The 19,427-nt window shown below is 38.2% G+C and overlaps 1 protein-coding gene across 6 annotated transcripts in view; it reads right to left on the bottom strand.

The window, feature by feature from the left end:
- The window catches only part of RGS22 (regulator of G protein signaling 22), a 125,969-nt gene that overhangs the window by 83,739 nt on the left and 22,803 nt on the right, over positions 1–19,427 (bottom strand). For all 6 annotated transcript variants that reach the window (XR_009351645.1, XR_009351647.1, XR_009351646.1 and 3 more), the window contains 4 exons: positions 14,218–14,439; positions 5,549–5,634; positions 4,641–4,809; positions 969–1,098 (listed from right to left, as the gene is read on the bottom strand). Coding sequence is in view for 3 of the 6 variants with exons in the window: in XM_059165927.1 (XP_059021910.1) it covers positions 969–1,098; positions 4,641–4,809; positions 5,549–5,634; positions 14,218–14,439 (607 nt within the window). In the remaining 3 variants the exon portion in view is untranslated. The remainder of the gene's footprint in view (positions 1–968; positions 1,099–4,640; positions 4,810–5,548; positions 5,635–14,217; positions 14,440–19,427) is intronic.

Genomic DNA, 19,427 nt, shown 5'->3' with positions numbered 1-19,427 from the left:
CCCATTTCTGCAAGTTTCCTTCTGTATCTATGAAAAGTTGGTATTGTCCACAAAAGTTCGCCAAAGTAGAAATGTACCTGTTTTTCAAGGAGAAAAACAAGTCTGAACTCAAGGAAAACTCAAGCTGCATGAACGACTACATACTTTCAAGAAGAGAGAAAGGTTCCACCCACGTAAACTCAAATAGTTAATAATAAGAATCTGTAAACTGTCACAGGAAGTAAAGACAAGACAAACATTTACTAACTGCCTATGAGGGACGGGGCACTAGGCTAGGCCATTTCTAGACATGTAGAGTGTATTATTGTTCTCATCTTACAGATGAGAAAAGCAAGGCTTTCTGAATAACTTCAAAAGTCACATGGTTAATAAGCATTAACCCATCTAAACCCATTCTCTTGGGCTGCCTGGGTGGCTCAGTGGGTTAAGCCTCTGCCTTCAGCTCAGGTCATGATCTCAGGGTCCTGAGATTGAGCCCCACATTGGGCTCTCTGCTCAGCAGAGAGCCTGCTTCCCTGTCTCTCTCTGCCTGCCTCTCTGCCTGCTTTTAATATATCTCTGTGACAAATAAATAAATAAATCTTTAAACCCATTCTCTTCTTCCCATGTCAAGCTGCCTCTCAAAAAACAGTAGAAGGGCGCCTAGGTGGCTCAGTCAGTCAAGTGTTGGTCTTTTGATTTCAGCTCAGGTCACGATCTCAGGGTTGTGAGATGGAGCCCCACGTTGGGCTCTGCATTCAGGGGGAGTCAGCCTGAGATCCTCTCTCTCCCTCAGCCCCTCCCTCAGCTCGATTTCTCTCTCTCTCTCAAACAAATAAATCTTTAAAGATAAAAACAGTAGAAAGTGAAGCGGGTAGGGGGTAGGAATGGAGATTCCTCCCCACCACCACGTGTTGTACTGAGAGAGCAGAACAATAAGCAAAGATTTGAAAAGGAGTTCTGAAATCATTCTTCTCCTTTCTGCTTACCAGAAACAGATGAAACAACCGGAGTTTCCAGTTTGCTGTGGACTACGTAAGTTGGTAATGAAAACGTGGATGCTGTTTGCAGACTCTGTTTCGCTAAGGCAAACCAATCTTTTGTTTGAGTATAGGAGGCCTAGGAAGAAAGGAGCACCTTTGTTTAATGTTGAGATTAGCCGTGTTCTCCCAATCGCAGACCTCGAGTCGTCCTTAGAACGTTAAATTTGCACAGTACAACATGAAAGGGAAACTGATGCCATGGAAGGAAAGAATGCCATACAGAAAAAAGTTCATTACCTGAGACTAATGGGAAGGAAATTTCAACTCAGATTATCTGGATATTAGATGACCAAAGGTAAAAAGGAGCCCAGTATCCACTAGCGCCTTCTCCACTCTTCCACCAGAGGCATGCAGCCCTCCTTCCTGGCTGCATTATAGGGTATGCCATCCCACGCTGTCTTGGCAGTCATCTGACTCCTCGGTTCTTGGCTGTATCTTTTGCCAGCTACTCCCACATTTATAACTTCCCAATTATTTCCTATCCCTAATTCTGTCTGATCTGGCTCTGTGTTTTTTACCACACCGCCCTAATATCACAGACTTACTCTGAGGAGTACTGAACCACCCCCACCCCACCAGGCTCAATGACCCACGCCTTTGACTGTTTTCCCAGCTTTGCTTGGATTGTAGGCTTCCTGACAACTGATTCCTGACTCCACCTGACCCTGGACGGAGCCTTCAATTTTTCCTTCGCTTTGTGCACCCTCGAGCCAGCTGACCCAGTTCCCCAGCTGACCTTCAGCTTCCAGAATCCCAGTCCTGAGAAGCCTGTTTCTCAGCTGTCCTGGGAAGATTCCTATGCCTGCCTCTCTCAGTAATGTCCTCACAAGCTTTCTAAGATAATCCAGATTGTTCAACAGAAGCAGAGTGGGGGGCGTCCAGCATTACTCAGCATTACTCTCCTTTCTCCAGATAGGTTGTCCCCAGGTTGGCCCTTCACCTCAGGAATTCGCACAAGAGGCAGGCCTCAAATGGAATGGGTATTGTTCTCTGACTGTGATACAGAATTAGCAGGGCAAGTTGGGCCACACAAGGAGATCAGAAAGCAAGAGAGAGAAATGAAAAGTGTCACCTAGGTAGTCACTGCCCCTCTTAGAAGTAAGGTTTTCTACATAGATAAAAGCTTTGAAAGATTCTAATTTCCTTTTGTTCTCTCTTTTCCTTCCTTTAAAGCTAAGTCATTTGGGTACCTGGGTGGCTCAGGTGGTTAAGCGACTGCCATTGGCTCAGGTCATGACCCTGAAGTCCCAGGATTGGGTCCCTCTTTCTCTTTTATTCCCTCTCTCTCTCAAATATATAAATATAATCTTTTAAAATAAAACCAAGGCATTTATTATTAAATTAATTTATTAAATAATAAATTACTAAATTTATTATTAAATATGTTCATTCAGCATATATTTATTGAGTGACTACTCTCTTCCAAGCAGTATCCTAAGCACTGAGAAGGCCAAAATAATGAAGACCTGTCAGGGAATTGAGAGAGGCCAATATACAAAAGTCCATGCTATTTCAACTTGGCAAAAAAGATTGCTGAGTAAAAATTAGGAGAGAAGTCGTAAGTAGTCAGTCAGACAACCACTTAATATGTTTAAGAGATGAGTCAATTGTTCGTGTTTAGGTGATATAACGAAGACTCAAAAGAAATATGAACAGTTATCAACATAAAGATTAATCTTTGTCCATAGTCATGATTTAAATGATTCAGGGACTCAAAGAATTTTGAGTCCTCCAAGTTCAAAAGCTATTAAGAAAATATCAGTTGGGCGACTGGGTGGCTCAGTTGGTTGAGCAACCAACTCTTGATCTCCTCTAGGGTCATGATCTCAGGATCATGAGATCAAGCCCCATGTCAGGCTCCAAGCTTAGCATGGAGTCTGCTTGTCCCTCTCCCTCCTCCTCTGCCCCTACCCCTCATTCTATCTCTAGAATAAATAAATAAAAATAAAATCTTTTTAAAAAAGTATATTAGAGGATGTCTGGGTGGCTTAGTTGGTTAAGCAACTGCCTTTGGCTCAGGGCATGATCCTGGAGTTCCAGGATCAAGACCCACATCAGGCTCCCTGCTCAGTGGGGAGTCTGCTTCTCCCTCTGACCCTACCCTCTCTTGTGCTCACTCTCTCTCTCTCTCATATAATAAAACCTTAAAAAAAAAAGGATATAGGTAAAGCGTCAATCAAGTGGAGAGAATTGTTTTTTCATACAGAAAATAGCAAAAGTAAACTCGTTTAAATCTTACTCTTACATTCAATTTAATTTACATGTAAAGAATCAGATCTTATTTCCCAAGATTGATTCTTCCTGTTGTATATTTACTGACCTGTACTATCAGTACATTTTTTATGACATTCCTGACATTTCTATAATACATAAGAAAAAAAATACTTAAAAATAAGTATAAAGAGAGATATGCTTTTAGTACATTCCCAGCATGAACTCAGTGGAAATAACGCAACTGGCAAAATTTCAAACACTTTTGCCAAATACTAATGATAGAAATGCCAAACTAGGGCGCCTGGGTGGCTCAGTGGGTTGGGCCTCTGCCTTCAGCTCAGGTCATGATCTCAGGGTCCTGGGATCGAGGCCCGCATCGGGCTCTCTGCTCAGCAGGGAGTCCGCTTCTCACTCTCTCTGCCTGCCTCTCTGCCTACTTGTGATCTCTCTCTCTCTATTTCAAATAAATAAATAAATAAATAATAAATAAAATAAAATCTTAAAAAAAAAAAAAAAAGAAATGCCAAACTACAAAATTAAATAGGAACTACGCATGAAAATAAATGGTCAGGTAAGACAGGTTAAGTCTATATATTCCAACAGAGATGGTAAATGGTTTTCCTTTTGTATGACATCTTTGATCAATTGGAAGTGCTTGCCTAGAGGGCTGTGTTGAAAAGAATTTGGAGCCAAGTCTTAGCTCAGCAGGAAAATTGCCGTGATTGATTAGCAATGTCTGTCATGAATGGAAGCTAGGAGAGCAGCAACACATGGGCCACATATTTGCAATTCCTGGTTTTGTACAGAGCTGTGTATAGGAAATGTGTTCCCAGAAAGAAGGCCTGATAATTAGAGGCCAGAGATCAAACAACGGTTTTCACTACAACATGACTCTCCAGAAAGGTATTTGATTCTAGGTTAGATCTCTTCTAATGCACCCATACCAACCCAGCATTTCTTCACGGAGGACAAATTTATCTGATAACAGTGAAAGGGTCATGCCTTTTACTGCTGAGGAATAATCCTGACAATAGGGAGGAGAAGACCCAATTTATCATCATTTTGTACAAAAATTAGAGACTCCAAACAATGACAATTTTGGAATGAATAATGAAACCATGGATACAATTCAAGTTACTCTTCCTTGCTTCCTGGGTGACTCTGAGCCTATTATTCAATCTTTCATTTGTTCCTCTATACACATGAAGATAATAATACCAATTACATTTCGAGTGAACAAGTGCAGAGCAAAGGCGTCAGCATAACTCCACAAAAAGTTTTGCTACTGCCTTAGAAGTACTTGAAATCACTTCCCCTGTTCAAGTGGTACAAATGTAATTCTTATCCCTAAAATGAGAAGTCTCCTTGAAGTGCCAAGTCATGAAGAAACACTCATACTTTTACCTCGCCAAGAGAAATGTAGAACTTTTTCATGATGATAACATTCTCTTCTTCAGCAACAGGTGGTGGTGGGCTGGCTGGTTTTTTCAGGACCCACGGGGAAAAATCTGCACTGAGTGTGAAGTTCATACCTGATCCACTCCATCTCACTTGTGAGACCAATTTGGCTAATCTGCATTTTAGAAATCATACAAAACATGAAATAAGTTTCAAAGATGGTAGAATTCAGGGGGGAAAAAAACCCTAAAATTTTATTTTATTTTCAAGTCAATCTCCTCACTTTGCACAATGGTTCTCTTAGGATCTGCTCCAATTAATGGCTTATTCACAGAACTACTAACTAATAATGACTCTTTTATTTTACTTGATTTTTAAAATGGGATTCTAAGTATAGGTCAAATTTCAGTAAAATTTCAAAACATTTAGGTATTTACACATTTTAAGTCAGGAAATATAAAAGAAAAACTTGATCCACTATGACATCCCTTTTTATGACATACTTATATTTGTTTTTTAACAGCCTGCACCATTATAACAAGTAGATAATTTTTTTTAAATCTTTATTTTTTTAAATTTCTTTTCAGTGTTTCAGAATTCATTGTTTATGCACACCATCCATGCAATACGTGCCCTCCTTAACATCCATAAGTAGATAATTTTTAAAACATAATGATCAAAGAAGCACAGCCGAAGTACATTTATTAAGAACTATTCCTGTGAGTTCTCTTTGGAAAAGTTAAGTGGTTTTTACAAACGCTCTATCACTCACATACTATAGCAGGTGGGATACAAACTCCAGTGGGTTTAAAAGTATACAATTTTATTAAGAAAGTACAGAAAAATGATTTTAGGTGGGAAAAAAAAAAAAAACAGGCAATTAAAAACTAGGTTTGTTGATGGGACTACAATACCTGTATTCAAAGTAACAATCACTTTCCAGGAACGCTGGAAGTCTTTCTTTTTTGATCCACTCAATACCTTCTTCACGACTGAGACACTATTAGAGGACAAGTGAAAAAGAAAAAGAGTCAAAGAAAATCACATTTCAGTACAGTCAAGACCTAGTCACTAGAGTAGTATTACCCGGAGCCCTGCGTCGACCTTCTGTTTCACAAGAGAGAGCAAGGACCTTGGAATCACACATTTGAAGCCACTACTTGCTTATCTCTCAACAACCCTGCATCAACTATTAGCCCCATTTACAGATTAACAAACTGAACCCAGAGAAGTTAAGTAACCTACTGAAAGAAGAGATGTGAGAAAAAAAAAGTCACTTTCCATATTTGCACAGTTGCAAAATTGATTAAAAAAAAAAATCACAAACAGAAAAAGAGCTAACCAGAACACTTGATAAGACCACTGTGGTCATGACAGTCCCCTGTCCCTCCAATTTTAGAAAATTTGGTTAACTGTTTAACATCCCCATGCACTATTTGGGAATACCAAGGTTAGCAAGAAAGATAAGGCCCTGAGGGGCCTGGGTGGCTCAGTCAGTTAAGCTTCTGCTTTCAGCTCAGGTCACAATCTCAGGGTCCTGGGATGAAGACTATCGGGCTCCCTGGTCAGTGCAGAGCCTGCTTCTTCCCTCTCCTTCTGCCTACTGCTCCCTCTCTCTCTGTCAAGTAAATAAAATCAGGAAGGAAGGAAGGTGGTAAGGTAGGAAGGAAGTGGGGGAGGAAGGAAGTGTCTTTAAGGAATTTACAGATAATTCACTAAGTAGTAGTAGTAGAGTGCTGTGCCCAAGTTCGGGTTTCTGTTGGAGAGCACCAGGGCACTAAAACAGTGAAGGTTTTCCCAGAGAACAAAGGCGGGAAGCCGGCTGGAGAAGCAGGCAGGCATAATTACGATGCTCTTTCCAATGACATTAAGGCGTTCAGATTTTATTTAGAGGTTGTGAGGACCATTCAAAGTCATGGAAAAGTTACTGAGTTGCGGCTCATTCTCAAATTTTTAGTCACTAATGATTCTCTTTTTATCTTATATGCACTTTTTCCCCAGAAATCTAAGGAATGTCAGTTCTTTGAACACTAAACAAATGTTCCTGGATAAGTAAAACCACTGGTACAGCACACGTCCCAGTGAGGCAAGGGTGGAGGCGTTTATGGGACTTCTGTTGCTTATCTGCTGAGGCAACGGTTGTGCTGGGATATTAACCTCAGTCAGCACAGCCCACTGCTCACTGTGAGGAGATGAAAGGCTCACAGAGCAGCGCTGCCAACATCTGACGGGCTGATGTTCTTGAGCGTGCACCTGTGCTCAACACTGCTCGCACGTGGCACGAAGTCCTTAAGCTCCCCGCGGCTGGAGAACAATGCTTTCCTTCTGTTCAGCCCAAAAACAGCTATTTGGCCCTGACCAAAGACTATCTTCTGGGTAATGAAAAAACAGAAGAAACTTTGGAAGCAGCCAGCACCTGAACAGTAGCGTCTTGTTGATGGTCTTATTGCTTATGAGTGAGATCTGAAGGACATGTGCATCTTGTAGTCAGAAAAACTCCAAAGAGGCCTCCACATAACGCTACACACAGACAGCCACACATGACTCTTGGATTCTCGTTAGCAATGCATTCAGTGCGTCCCAGAAAGACACCAGACCACATATTAAGACCGGTACACACCCTTGAGGAATACTAAAAGGTTGTCAAGACTAGTCAGTCATAAAAAATCAATTTGCCTAATATTTACTTAATGAACATTTCACTGATAACTCATCCCCTTTTGAATGTCTTTTTATCTATCTGACCCCAAAATGAAATGGAACGAAAAGTTTAAAAGGACTAAAATCAAAACGGATGAGAAGTCTTTAGTCAGACTGCCAAAATGTCCCTTCAAGGTGTTTACAAATAACTAAAATATAAAGACCAAAAAAAAAAAAAAAAACCCAGAACAATCTGGCCAAACATAAAATGGGAACTTAATAAATACCTATGAAAACCACAGAAATAATTTACCTAAGGGAAAATTATTTACTCCTTAAAAATAAAAAATAAAAAAAAAACACAAAAAACAAAAAACAAAACAACAACAACAAAAAAACATACATACAGCAAAAATCCATCCTTTTTAGGTACCGGCTCTACACATTTTAACAAATACTTACAGTTGAATAACCATGACTAGAATCATAGAGGAGTTCCAACATCCTCCAAACTTCCTCCTGCCGCTTTGCATTCAATGACTCCCTCTAACCCCAGGCCCTGGCAACCACCAACTGGTTGTCCGCAGTTGGGCCTTTTCCAAAGTGTCTTATAAGTGGAATCAATATAGGACGTAGCTTCCTTCCTTTAGCATGATGCATTTGAGATTGACCTATGTTCTTAGACGGATCGCTGGTTCGTTCCTCTTCATTCCTCTTCAGCTGAGTGGTACTCCACTGTCTGGATGAACCACGGTTTGTTCATTCACTCCCCACTTAAAGGAAATTTGGGTTTATTACAGCTTTGGGTGATTATAAAGGAACTACAGAATTTCACATACAGGTATTTGTGTGAACGGAGCTGTTCATTTTTCTTTGGTAATATCCAGAAGTAGGGCAGATGTGTAGTATGGTATATGCTTAACTTAGAAAGCTAACTGCCAAACTGTTTTCCAAAATGGAATTCTCATCAACAATGTAAGAATTCCAAATGCTCTGCATGTTGACTGGTACTTGGTATCATCAATGTGTGTTGCATAGTTTACTCATTCTAAAAGGTGTGTAGAAATAGTTCATTGAGATTTGTGGATGTGTGTATACATACACATTGCCCTTTATTATAACTTTGAGATATAATTCACATTTCATACAATTCACTCATTTAAAATATATAATCCAATCGTTTTTAGTATATTCCCAAACCACCACCATGATAAAATTTCATCACTTTCCAGAAAACCTCATATCCATTAGCAGTCACTCTCCGTTCCACATCAAGTCGCCACCCCTATCTCCCTGTATTGACTGCATTTCTCTTATGATTAATGTTGAGGATCTTCTCATATGCATTTTTGTCATCTGTACATCTTCTTTGGAGAAACGTCTATTCAGATCCTATGTCTATTTTTTAAAACTGAAGTATAATGAACATACAGTGTTATATTAGTTTCAGGTGTATTATATACTGATTCAACAATTCTGTACATTATTCAGTACTCAACCCAGTAAGTGTACCCTTAATCTTTTTTATCTCACCCACCTTTCTACCCCTTCCCCTCTGGCAACCACCAGTTTGTTCTCTATAGTTGAGTCTGTTTTTTTGTCTCTTTTCATTGTCTGTTTTATTTCTTAAATTCCACATATGAGTGAAACCATATGACAGTTGTCTTTCACTGACTGACTTATTTCACTTAGCATTATACCCTCTAGATCCATTCATGTTGTTGCAAATGGTAAGGTCTCGAAGATTTCATTCTTTTTCATGGGAATGATTCAGCCATATATAGCACATCTTCTTTATCCATTCATCTATCAATGAACAGATGGGTTGCCTCCATATCTGGCTATTATAAATAATGCTGCAATAAACGTAAGCATTCATGTACCTTTTTGAGTTAGAGTTTCCATTTTCTTTCAGTAAATATCCAGTATGGCATTACTGGATCATAATGGTAATTCTATTTTTTAATTTTTTGAGGCAACTGCAGAATGTTTTCCACAGTGGCTGCACCAATTTGCATTCCCACCAACAGTGCATGAGGGCTCCATCTTCTGCACATACTTGCCAACACTTACTATTTCTTGTCTTTTTGAGGTATCTCACTGTAATTCTGATTTGAATTTTGCTGATGGTTAGTGATGTTGAACATATTTTCAGGTGTCTGTTGGCCATCTGTCTGTCTTCTTTGGAAAAATATATTTTCACGTTCTCTGCCCACTTTTTATTTTTTTTCAAGTTTTTATTTAAATTCCAGTTAGTTAATATGCAGTGTAGTATTAGTTTCAGGTGTAGGATTTAGTGATTCAACCCTTCCATACAACACCCCATGCTCATCACAAGTGCACTCTTTAATCCCCATCACCTGTTTCACCAATCCTCCCATCCACTCCCCTCTAGTAACCATCAGTTTTTTCTTTTTAGTTAAGAGTCTGTTTCTTGGTTTGCCTCTCTTTTTCCCCCTTATATTCATTTGTTTTGTTTCTTAAATTCCACATATGAGTGAAGTCTGTCTTTCTCTGATTGACTTATTTTGCTTAGTATAATGCTCTCTAGTTCCATCTACATTGTTGTAAATGGCAAAATTTCATTGTTTTTGATGGCTAAATAATATTCTAATATATGAATATTAGATAATATATTAGAATATATATATACTAGATAATATATTAAAATAATATCTATAAATACACACACACAAACTCCACATCTTTATCCATTCATCAGTTGATGGACATTTGGGCTCGTTCCATAATTTGGCTATTGTTGATAATGCTACTATAAACATTAGGATGCATATATCCCTTCAAATTATTATTTTTGTATCCTTAGGGTAAATACCTAGTAGGGCAATTGCTGGATCATAAGGTAGTTGTTTTAACTTTTTAAGGAAACTCCATACTGTTCTCCAGAGTACTCTGCCCATTTTTTCTTCTTATTATTATTATTTTTTTAAGATTATTTATTTATTTATTTGACAGAGAGAGATCACAGTAGACAGAGGCAGGCAGAGAGAGAGAGAGGGAAGCAGGCTCCCTGCCGAGCAGAGAGCCTGATGCGGGACTCGATCCCAGGACCCTGAGATCATGACGTGAGCTGAAGGCAGCAGCTTAACCCACTGAGCCACCCAGGCGCCCCAACTCTGCCCATTTTTTAAATTGGATTGTTTATCTGGTGTCAAGTTCTTTATATATAGCCTGCATATTAACCTCTTATTGGATATACTATTTGCAAGTATCTTCTCCCATTTTTGTTTTAATGATGGTTTTCTTTCTGTGCAGAAGCCTTTTATTTTGGTGTAATCCCAGTATTTTAATTTTGCTTTTGTTTCTCTTGTCTGAGGAGACATCCCTAAAAAAATGTTTCCATGGCTAAAGTCAAAGAAATTACTGCTTATATTTTCTTCATGTTTCAGGTTTAGGTCTTTAATCCGTTTTGAGTTTATCTTTGTGTTTGGTGTAAGAACAGGGTCCAGTTTCATTGTTTCTCATGATGTCGTCCAGCTTTCCCAGCACCATTTGTTGAAGAAACTGTCATTTCTCCATTGTATATTCTTTTTTTTTTTCTTAAAGATTTTATTTATTTATTTGACAGAGAGAGATTACAAGTAGGCAGAGAGAGAGAGAGGAGGAAGTAGGCTCCCTGCTGAGCAGAGAGCCTGATGCGGGACTCGATCCCAGGACCCCGAGATCATGACCTGAGCCGAAGGCAGCGGCTTAACCCACTGAGCCACCCAGGCGTCCCTCCATTGTATATTCTTGCCTCCTTTGTTGTAGATTAACTACAGGGTCTTTGGTGGCTCTACACAAATTTCTGTATATTCTTGCCTCCTTTGTTGTAGATTAACTACAGGGTCTTTGGTGGCTCTACACAAATTTCTGTATTATTTCTTCTAGTTCTATGAAAAGTGTAGTTTGTATTCTGAGAGGGATTGCATTAAATCTGTAGACTGCTTTGGGTAACACAGACATTTTAACAAAATTGGTTCTTCTAATTCATGTGCATGAAGTATCTTCCCATTTGTATCTTCTTCAATTCCTTTCATCAGTGTTTTATCCTTTTCAGAGTATGGATCTTTCTCCTCCTTGCTTAGGTTTATTCCTAGGTATTTTATTATTTTAGTGCAACTGCAAATGGGATTGTTTTCTTAATTTCTCTTTATGCCACTTCATTTTTAGTGTATAGAAATGCAATAGATTTGGGGGGAACACTTACATAGGATTTATTTTATATAAAAACTGAATCATATTACATGCTTTAATTTACAAGTTGGTTTTTCCAGTGAACAATAAAACATGAGCATCTATCTCATCAGGACAACAGACATGGCTCAAACACATTCTTTCTAATAGTCATATACTGTTCCACAGTTCTTCAGTTGATAAACATATAATGTGTTTATACTTCTGACATCAGTGCTGCAGTCAGCTCCTATACATACACATTTATTTATATGGGATAAAAATCCCAAAGTGGCTTCCCAGACATAAGTCATAGTACTTTTAATTTTAACCAATTGTGCCAGATTAATTCGCAAAGATTGTAGCAATTAATATTTTACTAACACTAGATGTTATTTTTTTTAAATTATAGGCCCATTTCATGTGATGTGGTGAGTACTGTACAATATTATATGCAGCTGAAGAATTATCAAACTCTACTTCTGAAACTAAAGATGTACTATTTGTTGGCTGATTGAATTTAAATTAAATAAATTGTAGGTCAATTTAATGTTTTAAAAAATGGTTTCTGGCTCTACTTACATTTGCATATTTAAGATCATTTGTGTTATTAAACATCTTTTTATTTGCTCATTTTCCATTTTAATTACTCTCTTGTACATAGTTTGTTGAATTACTTCAATTATTTTACTGGACTACTTGTCTTTTTCTTGAATAAGATTGGTAAGAAATTAAGTAAAACGCATTTCCTCAAACTTGAAATTTTCTCTTTTTCTAAATCATTGCTTTATGTCATTTTCTAACATGTGAAATATTTTAATTTTGGTGTTCAGGTTTTTTATTATTTTGAGGATTCTGGAGTCCTTGATTTTATGAAAGGATGGCTCAGATGTTAAGTTTACATACAAATTTTAACGGATTTTATTGTAATATTTCAGTTTTTAAAACCATTTATTTATTATTATATAAATAAAGACAATTCAGCTTACTCTTGCAAATTGATAGTAATTATTTATATTTATTGTGTTTAAGCTTTGTCTAGGAAGTCTAAAATAATTTTGAATTAGTAATAAAAATATACTTTTTCTTTTCTTAGGATCTAATGGAGACGGTTACAGTATTTCACCATATACAGTGTGTACTATTGACTTTGGGTAGGCTTTAACATTTTTTTTTTTTAAGATTTTATTTATTTATTTGACAGAGAGAGATCACAAGTAGGCAGAGAGGCAGGCAGAGAGAGAGAGGAAGGGAAGCAGGCTCCCTGCTGAGCAGAGAACCCGATGTGGGGCTCGATCCCAGGACCCTGAGATCATGACCTGAGCTGAAGGCAGCGGCTTAACCCACTGAGCCACCCAGGTGCCCCGGCTTTAACATGTTTAAGCAATTTATTTTTTAATGAGTTTTTATTTGGCATGAGCTTTCATGAAATGCAACAGATTTATGTATACTAATTTTGTATCCTACAACTTTACTGTATTTATTTATCAGTGCTAGTAGTTTTTTGGTAGAGTCTATAAGGTTTTCTACATATAGTATCATGTCATTTGTAGTTAGTGGAAGTTTTATTTCTTCCTTACCAATCTGGATGCCTTTTATTTCTTTGTCTTGTCTAATTGCTATGGCTAGTACTTCTAGTGCTATGTTGAATAAGAGTGGTAAGAGTGGACATCTTTGTCTTATTCTTGATCTTAGAGGAAAGGCTCTCAATTTTTCCTGATTGAAGATAATGTTAGCTGTGGTTTTTTCACATGTGGCTTTTATTATGTTGAGGTATGTTTCCCCTAAACATACTTTGTTGAGAGTTTTTATCGTGAATGAATACTGTAATAATTTATATGGTGTTTTATAGTTCAGAATATATTTCCTTGTTCAAACTTCAAAATGATGCTATAACATGGTTTTTTATTTTTAGTATTTATAAAAGCATTTTAAAGACTTATAATTATTAATATATTTAATGTGATGAAAGTAAACAAGAAAGAAATATACTGGAATTCAATAAAAGAAACACTGAAGAACTTTCAGGCTGGAAAAGAACTATATCAGAAGCACTGAACACATTTTAGTCTAGTTTCATCAGACACTTCAAATCATGGAAAATGTTAAACATTCATTTTATTTTCAGTTGATCCACAACAAACCTAGTAGTAGGCAGTGAAGGAATCATCTGACAGGTGATGAAAATAAGGTTCATCATAATGACTTGTTCAAGAACACAGAGCTGGTAAGTTAAAGAGTCAAGATTAGAACCTGGGCTTGTTTTTGTTTGTTTGTTTGTTTTTGTTTTGTTTTGTTTTTAACCTCATGTTAAGGAGACAAAATCCAAAATCCAGAAGCTGAGAGTAGAATTTAAGGCCAGGGAGGTCAGGGTCACATAGTGTAACTTGAGGGTCAGAAATCAGAATTCCCAACTGCTTATTAGGATAGAACCCAAACCAGATAAATTCACTGAATACCCACATTTTCTAGAATGCATCAAAACTATAATGGATACACATATTTCTGCTGCCCCAAATTAACCTGATATCCTAAATATTCAAAGGGATTTATATGAATCTTCTCATATTGAAAATCTAAAATCAACAAAATTGCTAGATTAAATTTGCCATTTGACATGAATAAGATGATAGAATAACAAATACTAAGGTTAAGTACAACAAAACTTAATATAGTTAAATTTCAGAAAGTTAAGCCCAAGGAACCTCATGTTAGTCTTACCTAATGTTTTATATACCTTGCAAGATATAAACTCATACTTTCTTACCATGATATTGTAGTTGATATTAATGGTCTTATCTTCATAGGGGTCATTCATCTGAACAGGTTTAACATCATTCTTTCCTTTCCTTATGACATCATAGATGGGATTTCGAGGTTGTTGGTTTTGTAGAATTTTTTTCAGTTGCTTTTCCAGAAGTTGTGGAGCATTGTTAACTATTTCAAAAACTCCAAAATCCACATTAAATCTAATTGCCTCTGAAAAGGTCTGCAAAATAAATTTGCAAAAATAGACCTTAAATTTCTATAAACCAGAAACTCTAAGAATACTTGACACTTAATAAATGCATGCACACACACACACACAAAGACACACACACACACACACACACACACAGTTTTGTGTACTTAATCATTAGCTCTTTAGGAGCTTGGAAATCTCTTACTACAGATAAGGGAACCCACTGAATCCTTCCTTTCCGATGTACTTACACCAAGAAGTCAGGATGTATTACAGCAGAAATTCCCTTTGCATAAACATCTTATCCCTGTGCTTTTTTGGAACTAGAAAGAAATACACACCTGGTCTCTATGAAGCAATGTTATTCTCTTAGGAGGGGGTGGATTACTAGGGAAGAATGAGTAAAGGAAGAAGAAATAACACTCCCGTTATCTCTTTCATCCCCAGGAGCCATGAAAGCTAAAGTCTCCCTTGCCCAAAAGGATAAAATTAAGTACAATGTGTTCTTCATTTAAGACTATTCAACACCATTCCTGTCACTGTGAAAAAAAAGAAAGAGAGAGAGAGTGAAAGACAATAACATTTCTGAGCATTTCTTAGTAATTACTAAATGCTGCCAACTTTTATTTAAAGTCAGTCTGTTAATATACAACAGTCAGGCGTCTTGAGTTTAAATGCCAGCTTGCCAATAAGTAGCTCTGGGACTTTGAGTGAATCTTTAAACATGTTTGGAGCCTCCATCTCCTTAACAAATAAATAGGGGATTGGCTATCTGTGTCTTTTCCCATTTTGCCCTCTACATCTAGAATCAGGTTCCTCTTTCAGAATTTGAACTTATTCTAGAATACCTTTCATGAACTATGTACTTGTATAGATTAATTTATATATTTTTAGCTAGGTGATAGAAGACATCTAGCCCTTCCCCTTGGATCAATAACTGTTCTAGGGAGAGAATCAATTCTTTCAATTTTACTAAGAGATTGCTAGATATAGTTAAAATTTAATGAATGGCAGGATGTCATAAAATTGGAGTTAGAAATATGTATGTGCATATGTATAATTATCCACATATGTGTGTGTGTATATATACATATTCTTCTAATGTCAGGTAACATCACATCTCTAAAGTCTGACTGACTCCCCTTCTGAGGAGTTTAATGTGCATGGACAATAAAGTTCAATATGGGAGACCCGGAGTGACTCAGTGGGTTAAGCCTCTGCCTTAGGCTCAGGTCATGATCTTTGGGATTGAGCCCTACATCGGGCTTCTGCTCAGCAGGGCCCCTGCTTCCCCCTCTCTCTCTCTGCCTGCCTCTCTGCCTACTTGTGATCTCTCTCTGTCAGATAAGTAAATAAACTTTAAAAAAAAAAAAAAGTTCAATATGAATGGCAGTCTACAGGCCTAAAGGCCTCAGGGCTAAGACTTCTCCCTCAAAAATGACAAGTATAGCTCAATGGACAAGTACCAACAATTACAAGTATAAGATTTCTTCAATAAACATATTTGATTGCATCTGTCTTTCAAACATGAGATTCACACAGGCATCACTTATCTGAATGTCAAATATTATCTCTGAATTATACTATCACTAAACTAAACAGATTAATGAGTCTGCTGATAACGGAGTCAAGATTCAATGGGTAGGAGAAAGGAACTGAATTGAACTTGGTAGAAAATGGACATAAAATATTAACCAGAGAGGGGAAAATGGTGTAGTTGATGGCAAAAGACCATCTGGAAAAGATTTCTTCTAGTTCTGAGTATCCAGGGAATAAGAGAGCAGGTTTGGCCTTTGTTTGTTTTCCTTTCTTATTTCTGCCTCTTATCCTCACACCTGGTAGACAGAGGAACACAAAGCTATGAGAATCCAAAGCAAAGAATGCCAATTAGTTCTATGAACAAATAAAACATCCCAGAAATAGACCCTCAAATCTATGGTCAACTAATCTTCGACAAAGCAGGAAAGAATGTCCAATGGAAAAAAGACAGCCTTTTCAATAAATGGTGCTGGGAAAATTGGACAGCCACATGCAGAAAAATGAAATTGGACCATTTCCTTACACCACACACAAAAATAGACTCAAAATGGATGAAGGATCTCAATGTACGAAAGGAATCCATCAAAATCCTTGAGGAGAACACGGGCAGCAACCTCTTCGACCTCTGCCACAGCAACATCTTCCTAGGAACAATGCAAAAGGCAAGGGAAGCAAGGGAAAAAATGAACTACTGGGATTTCATCAAGATCAAAAGCTTTTGCACAGCAAAGGAAACAGTTAACAAAATCAAAAGACAACTGACAGAATGGGAGAAGATATTTGCAAACGACATATCAGATAAAGGACTAGTGTCCAGAATCTATAAAGAACTTAGCAAACTCAACACCCAAAGAACAAATAATCCAATCAAGAAATGGGCAGAGGACATGAACAGACATTTCTGCAAAGAAGACATCCAGATGGCGAACAGACACATGAAAAAGTGCTCCATATCACTCGGCATCAGGGAAATACAAATCAAAACCACAATGAGATATCACCTCACACCAGTCAGAATGGCTAAAATCAACAAGTCAGGAAATGACAGATGCTGGCGAGGATGCGGAGAAAGGGGAACCCTCCTACACTGTTGGTGGGAATGCAAGCTGGTGCAGCCACTCTGGAAAACAGCATGGAGGTTCCTCAAAATGTTGAAAATAGAACTGCCCTATGACCCAGCAATTGCACTATTGGGTATTTACCCTAAAGATACAAATGTAGTGATCCAAAGGGGCACATGCACCCGAATGTTTATAGCAGCAATGTCCACAATAGCCAAACTATGGAAAGAACCTAGATGTCCATCAACAGATGAATGGATCAAGAAGATGTGGTATATATACACAATGGAATACTATGCAGCCATCAAAAGAAATGAAATCTTGCCATTTGCAACAACATGGATGGAACTAGAGCGTATCATGCTTAGCGAAATAAGTCAAGGAGAGAAAGACAACTATCATGTGATCTCCCTGATATGAGGAAATGGTGATGCAACATGGAGGCTTAAGTGGGTAGAAGAAGAATCAATGAAACAAGACGGGATTGGGAGGGAGACAAACCATAAGTGACTCTTAATCTCACAAAACAAACTGAGGGTTGCCGGGGGGAGGGGGTTTGGGAGAAGGGGGTGAGATTATGGACATTGGGGAGGGTATGTGATTTGGTGAGTGCTGTGAAGTGTGTAAACCTGGTGATTCACAGACCTGTACCCCTGGGGATAAAAATATATGTTTATAAAAAATAAAAAATTAAAAAAAATAAATAAATAAAGGAGACCCCAGAGAGTTCTCTTGCTTCATTCATCATGTACGTTTACAGTGAGAAGATAGCCATCTATGAGGAAGTGGGCTCTCCCTGGATCTGCCCATTCCTTAATCTTGAACTTCTCAGTTCTAGAACTGTGAGAAATAAATTCCTGTTCTTTATAAGCTATTCAGTCTATATCATGTCCGTTATAGCAGCCTGCATGCAGAAGGACAATTAAAAAAAAAAATAAAATAAAATAAAACATCTCCTACTACCCAAGTTGAAAAAATACTGCTCCAGTAAAAAAAAATTAAAAAAAAAAAAATTAGAGGGACTGTGATGCTCTGAGCCCCTGAGTAGTCAGTGTTACTCATTAGTAAACAGTGACTGTACAGTGGGTAGAATACTAAGACTGACAAGAACTTCTGTTTCCTGGACTTCTACCTAATGTGCCAGGTGTGTGACAGACACTTCAAATGCTCTATCTCGAATCCTTCCACATCCCTGTGATCAGTCTTTATAGAAAGTGGACCCTCACGATGGTTATATGATAGGCTATGGATTCAGAGCTACAAAGTGCTAGATTAGGGCTATCAAAACAGGTCTATCAGGTCCCAAAGACAGCACATTTCCCCTTCTTTACCATCCTATTGTCTCACATATGATAAAACTAACGCACACTCACCTCCCTCTCTAGGTCAGGCACCGTGCTAAGCAATATCCTTATACAGTTCACGGAACTGGGGTTCAAACCAAGGTGTTTAACCAGTAAAGACACAGAGTCTTAATGCAGCATGGTGTACGTGGGTCATTGTAAGCAGTTCCACCCAGTTAGAATATAACTAGACTAGTTCATTGTTAAACAGTTTAAGGAACAGAGAAAAGACTTGAGGTGACTGAGGTAGATAGGACCAGATCATGGGAGGCTGTGCGTGGCATTTTAAAAAGCATAGGCTTATCTTGATGCTGTGGGAAACAGTGTGAAATGGGAAAATCCTAAATTGGAGAGTAACATAATCTGATTTGGGTTTTGGGAAGATTCTCCAGGTAGTAATCTGGAGTGTTGTATGTAGGCTCTGAGTTGGTGAGGCAGGAAGCTTGCATCCCACAAGCGAGAGTCATGGCTGTGCTCTGGGGAAGCTGGCTGGGACCTTCCAGCCGCTGCCATGGGAACCAGGCTCCATGTGGTAATTACTGCCTCTCTTGGATGGGTTCCTGTCCCAAGCACACACAATGGCCCAGGGCAGGCTTTAAGGCAGGTAGTTAGCAATTGCTTTCATTTTCAACTCACAAAGCCAAAATGCTGCTGAAAAAGGTTAAGTAATCTCTTTGTGGATTTACAGCAAGTCCTCTAGTGAGCTCGCTACAGAACTCTGGGCTCACGATGACAACCTGCTTCAAACCCAGGCCTGACACATAACGTCAGTAGGCATCCACAGATGCTGTGGATTAGCTCACTCGGGACCTGTTCCAACCTCCTGAAATGTAGAATCTGGACCACTAAAAGTTGTATCACCCAGATCCCTTGCAGGTCCCGCTTCACGTGTGATTCAGGTTCTGCTAGTCGTGTGCATGAAATGCTTGAATTCTGAAGAGAGTCTAGTGGGGAAAGAGGCAGGGTCTGCCCATCCTGAGGAAGGAAAGCTCAAGGACATAAGCACATGAAAATGAGGAAAGAAACTGGACAAAAAGAAATACTTTATGGAAAAACTAAAATAAAAATAACT

Source organism: Mustela lutreola, chromosome 3 (genome assembly GCF_030435805.1).
Source record: "Mustela lutreola isolate mMusLut2 chromosome 3, mMusLut2.pri, whole genome shotgun sequence".
NCBI classification, from domain to species: Eukaryota; Metazoa; Chordata; class Mammalia; order Carnivora; family Mustelidae; genus Mustela; species Mustela lutreola.
This window is presented reverse-complemented; position numbering and strand designations above follow the sequence as displayed.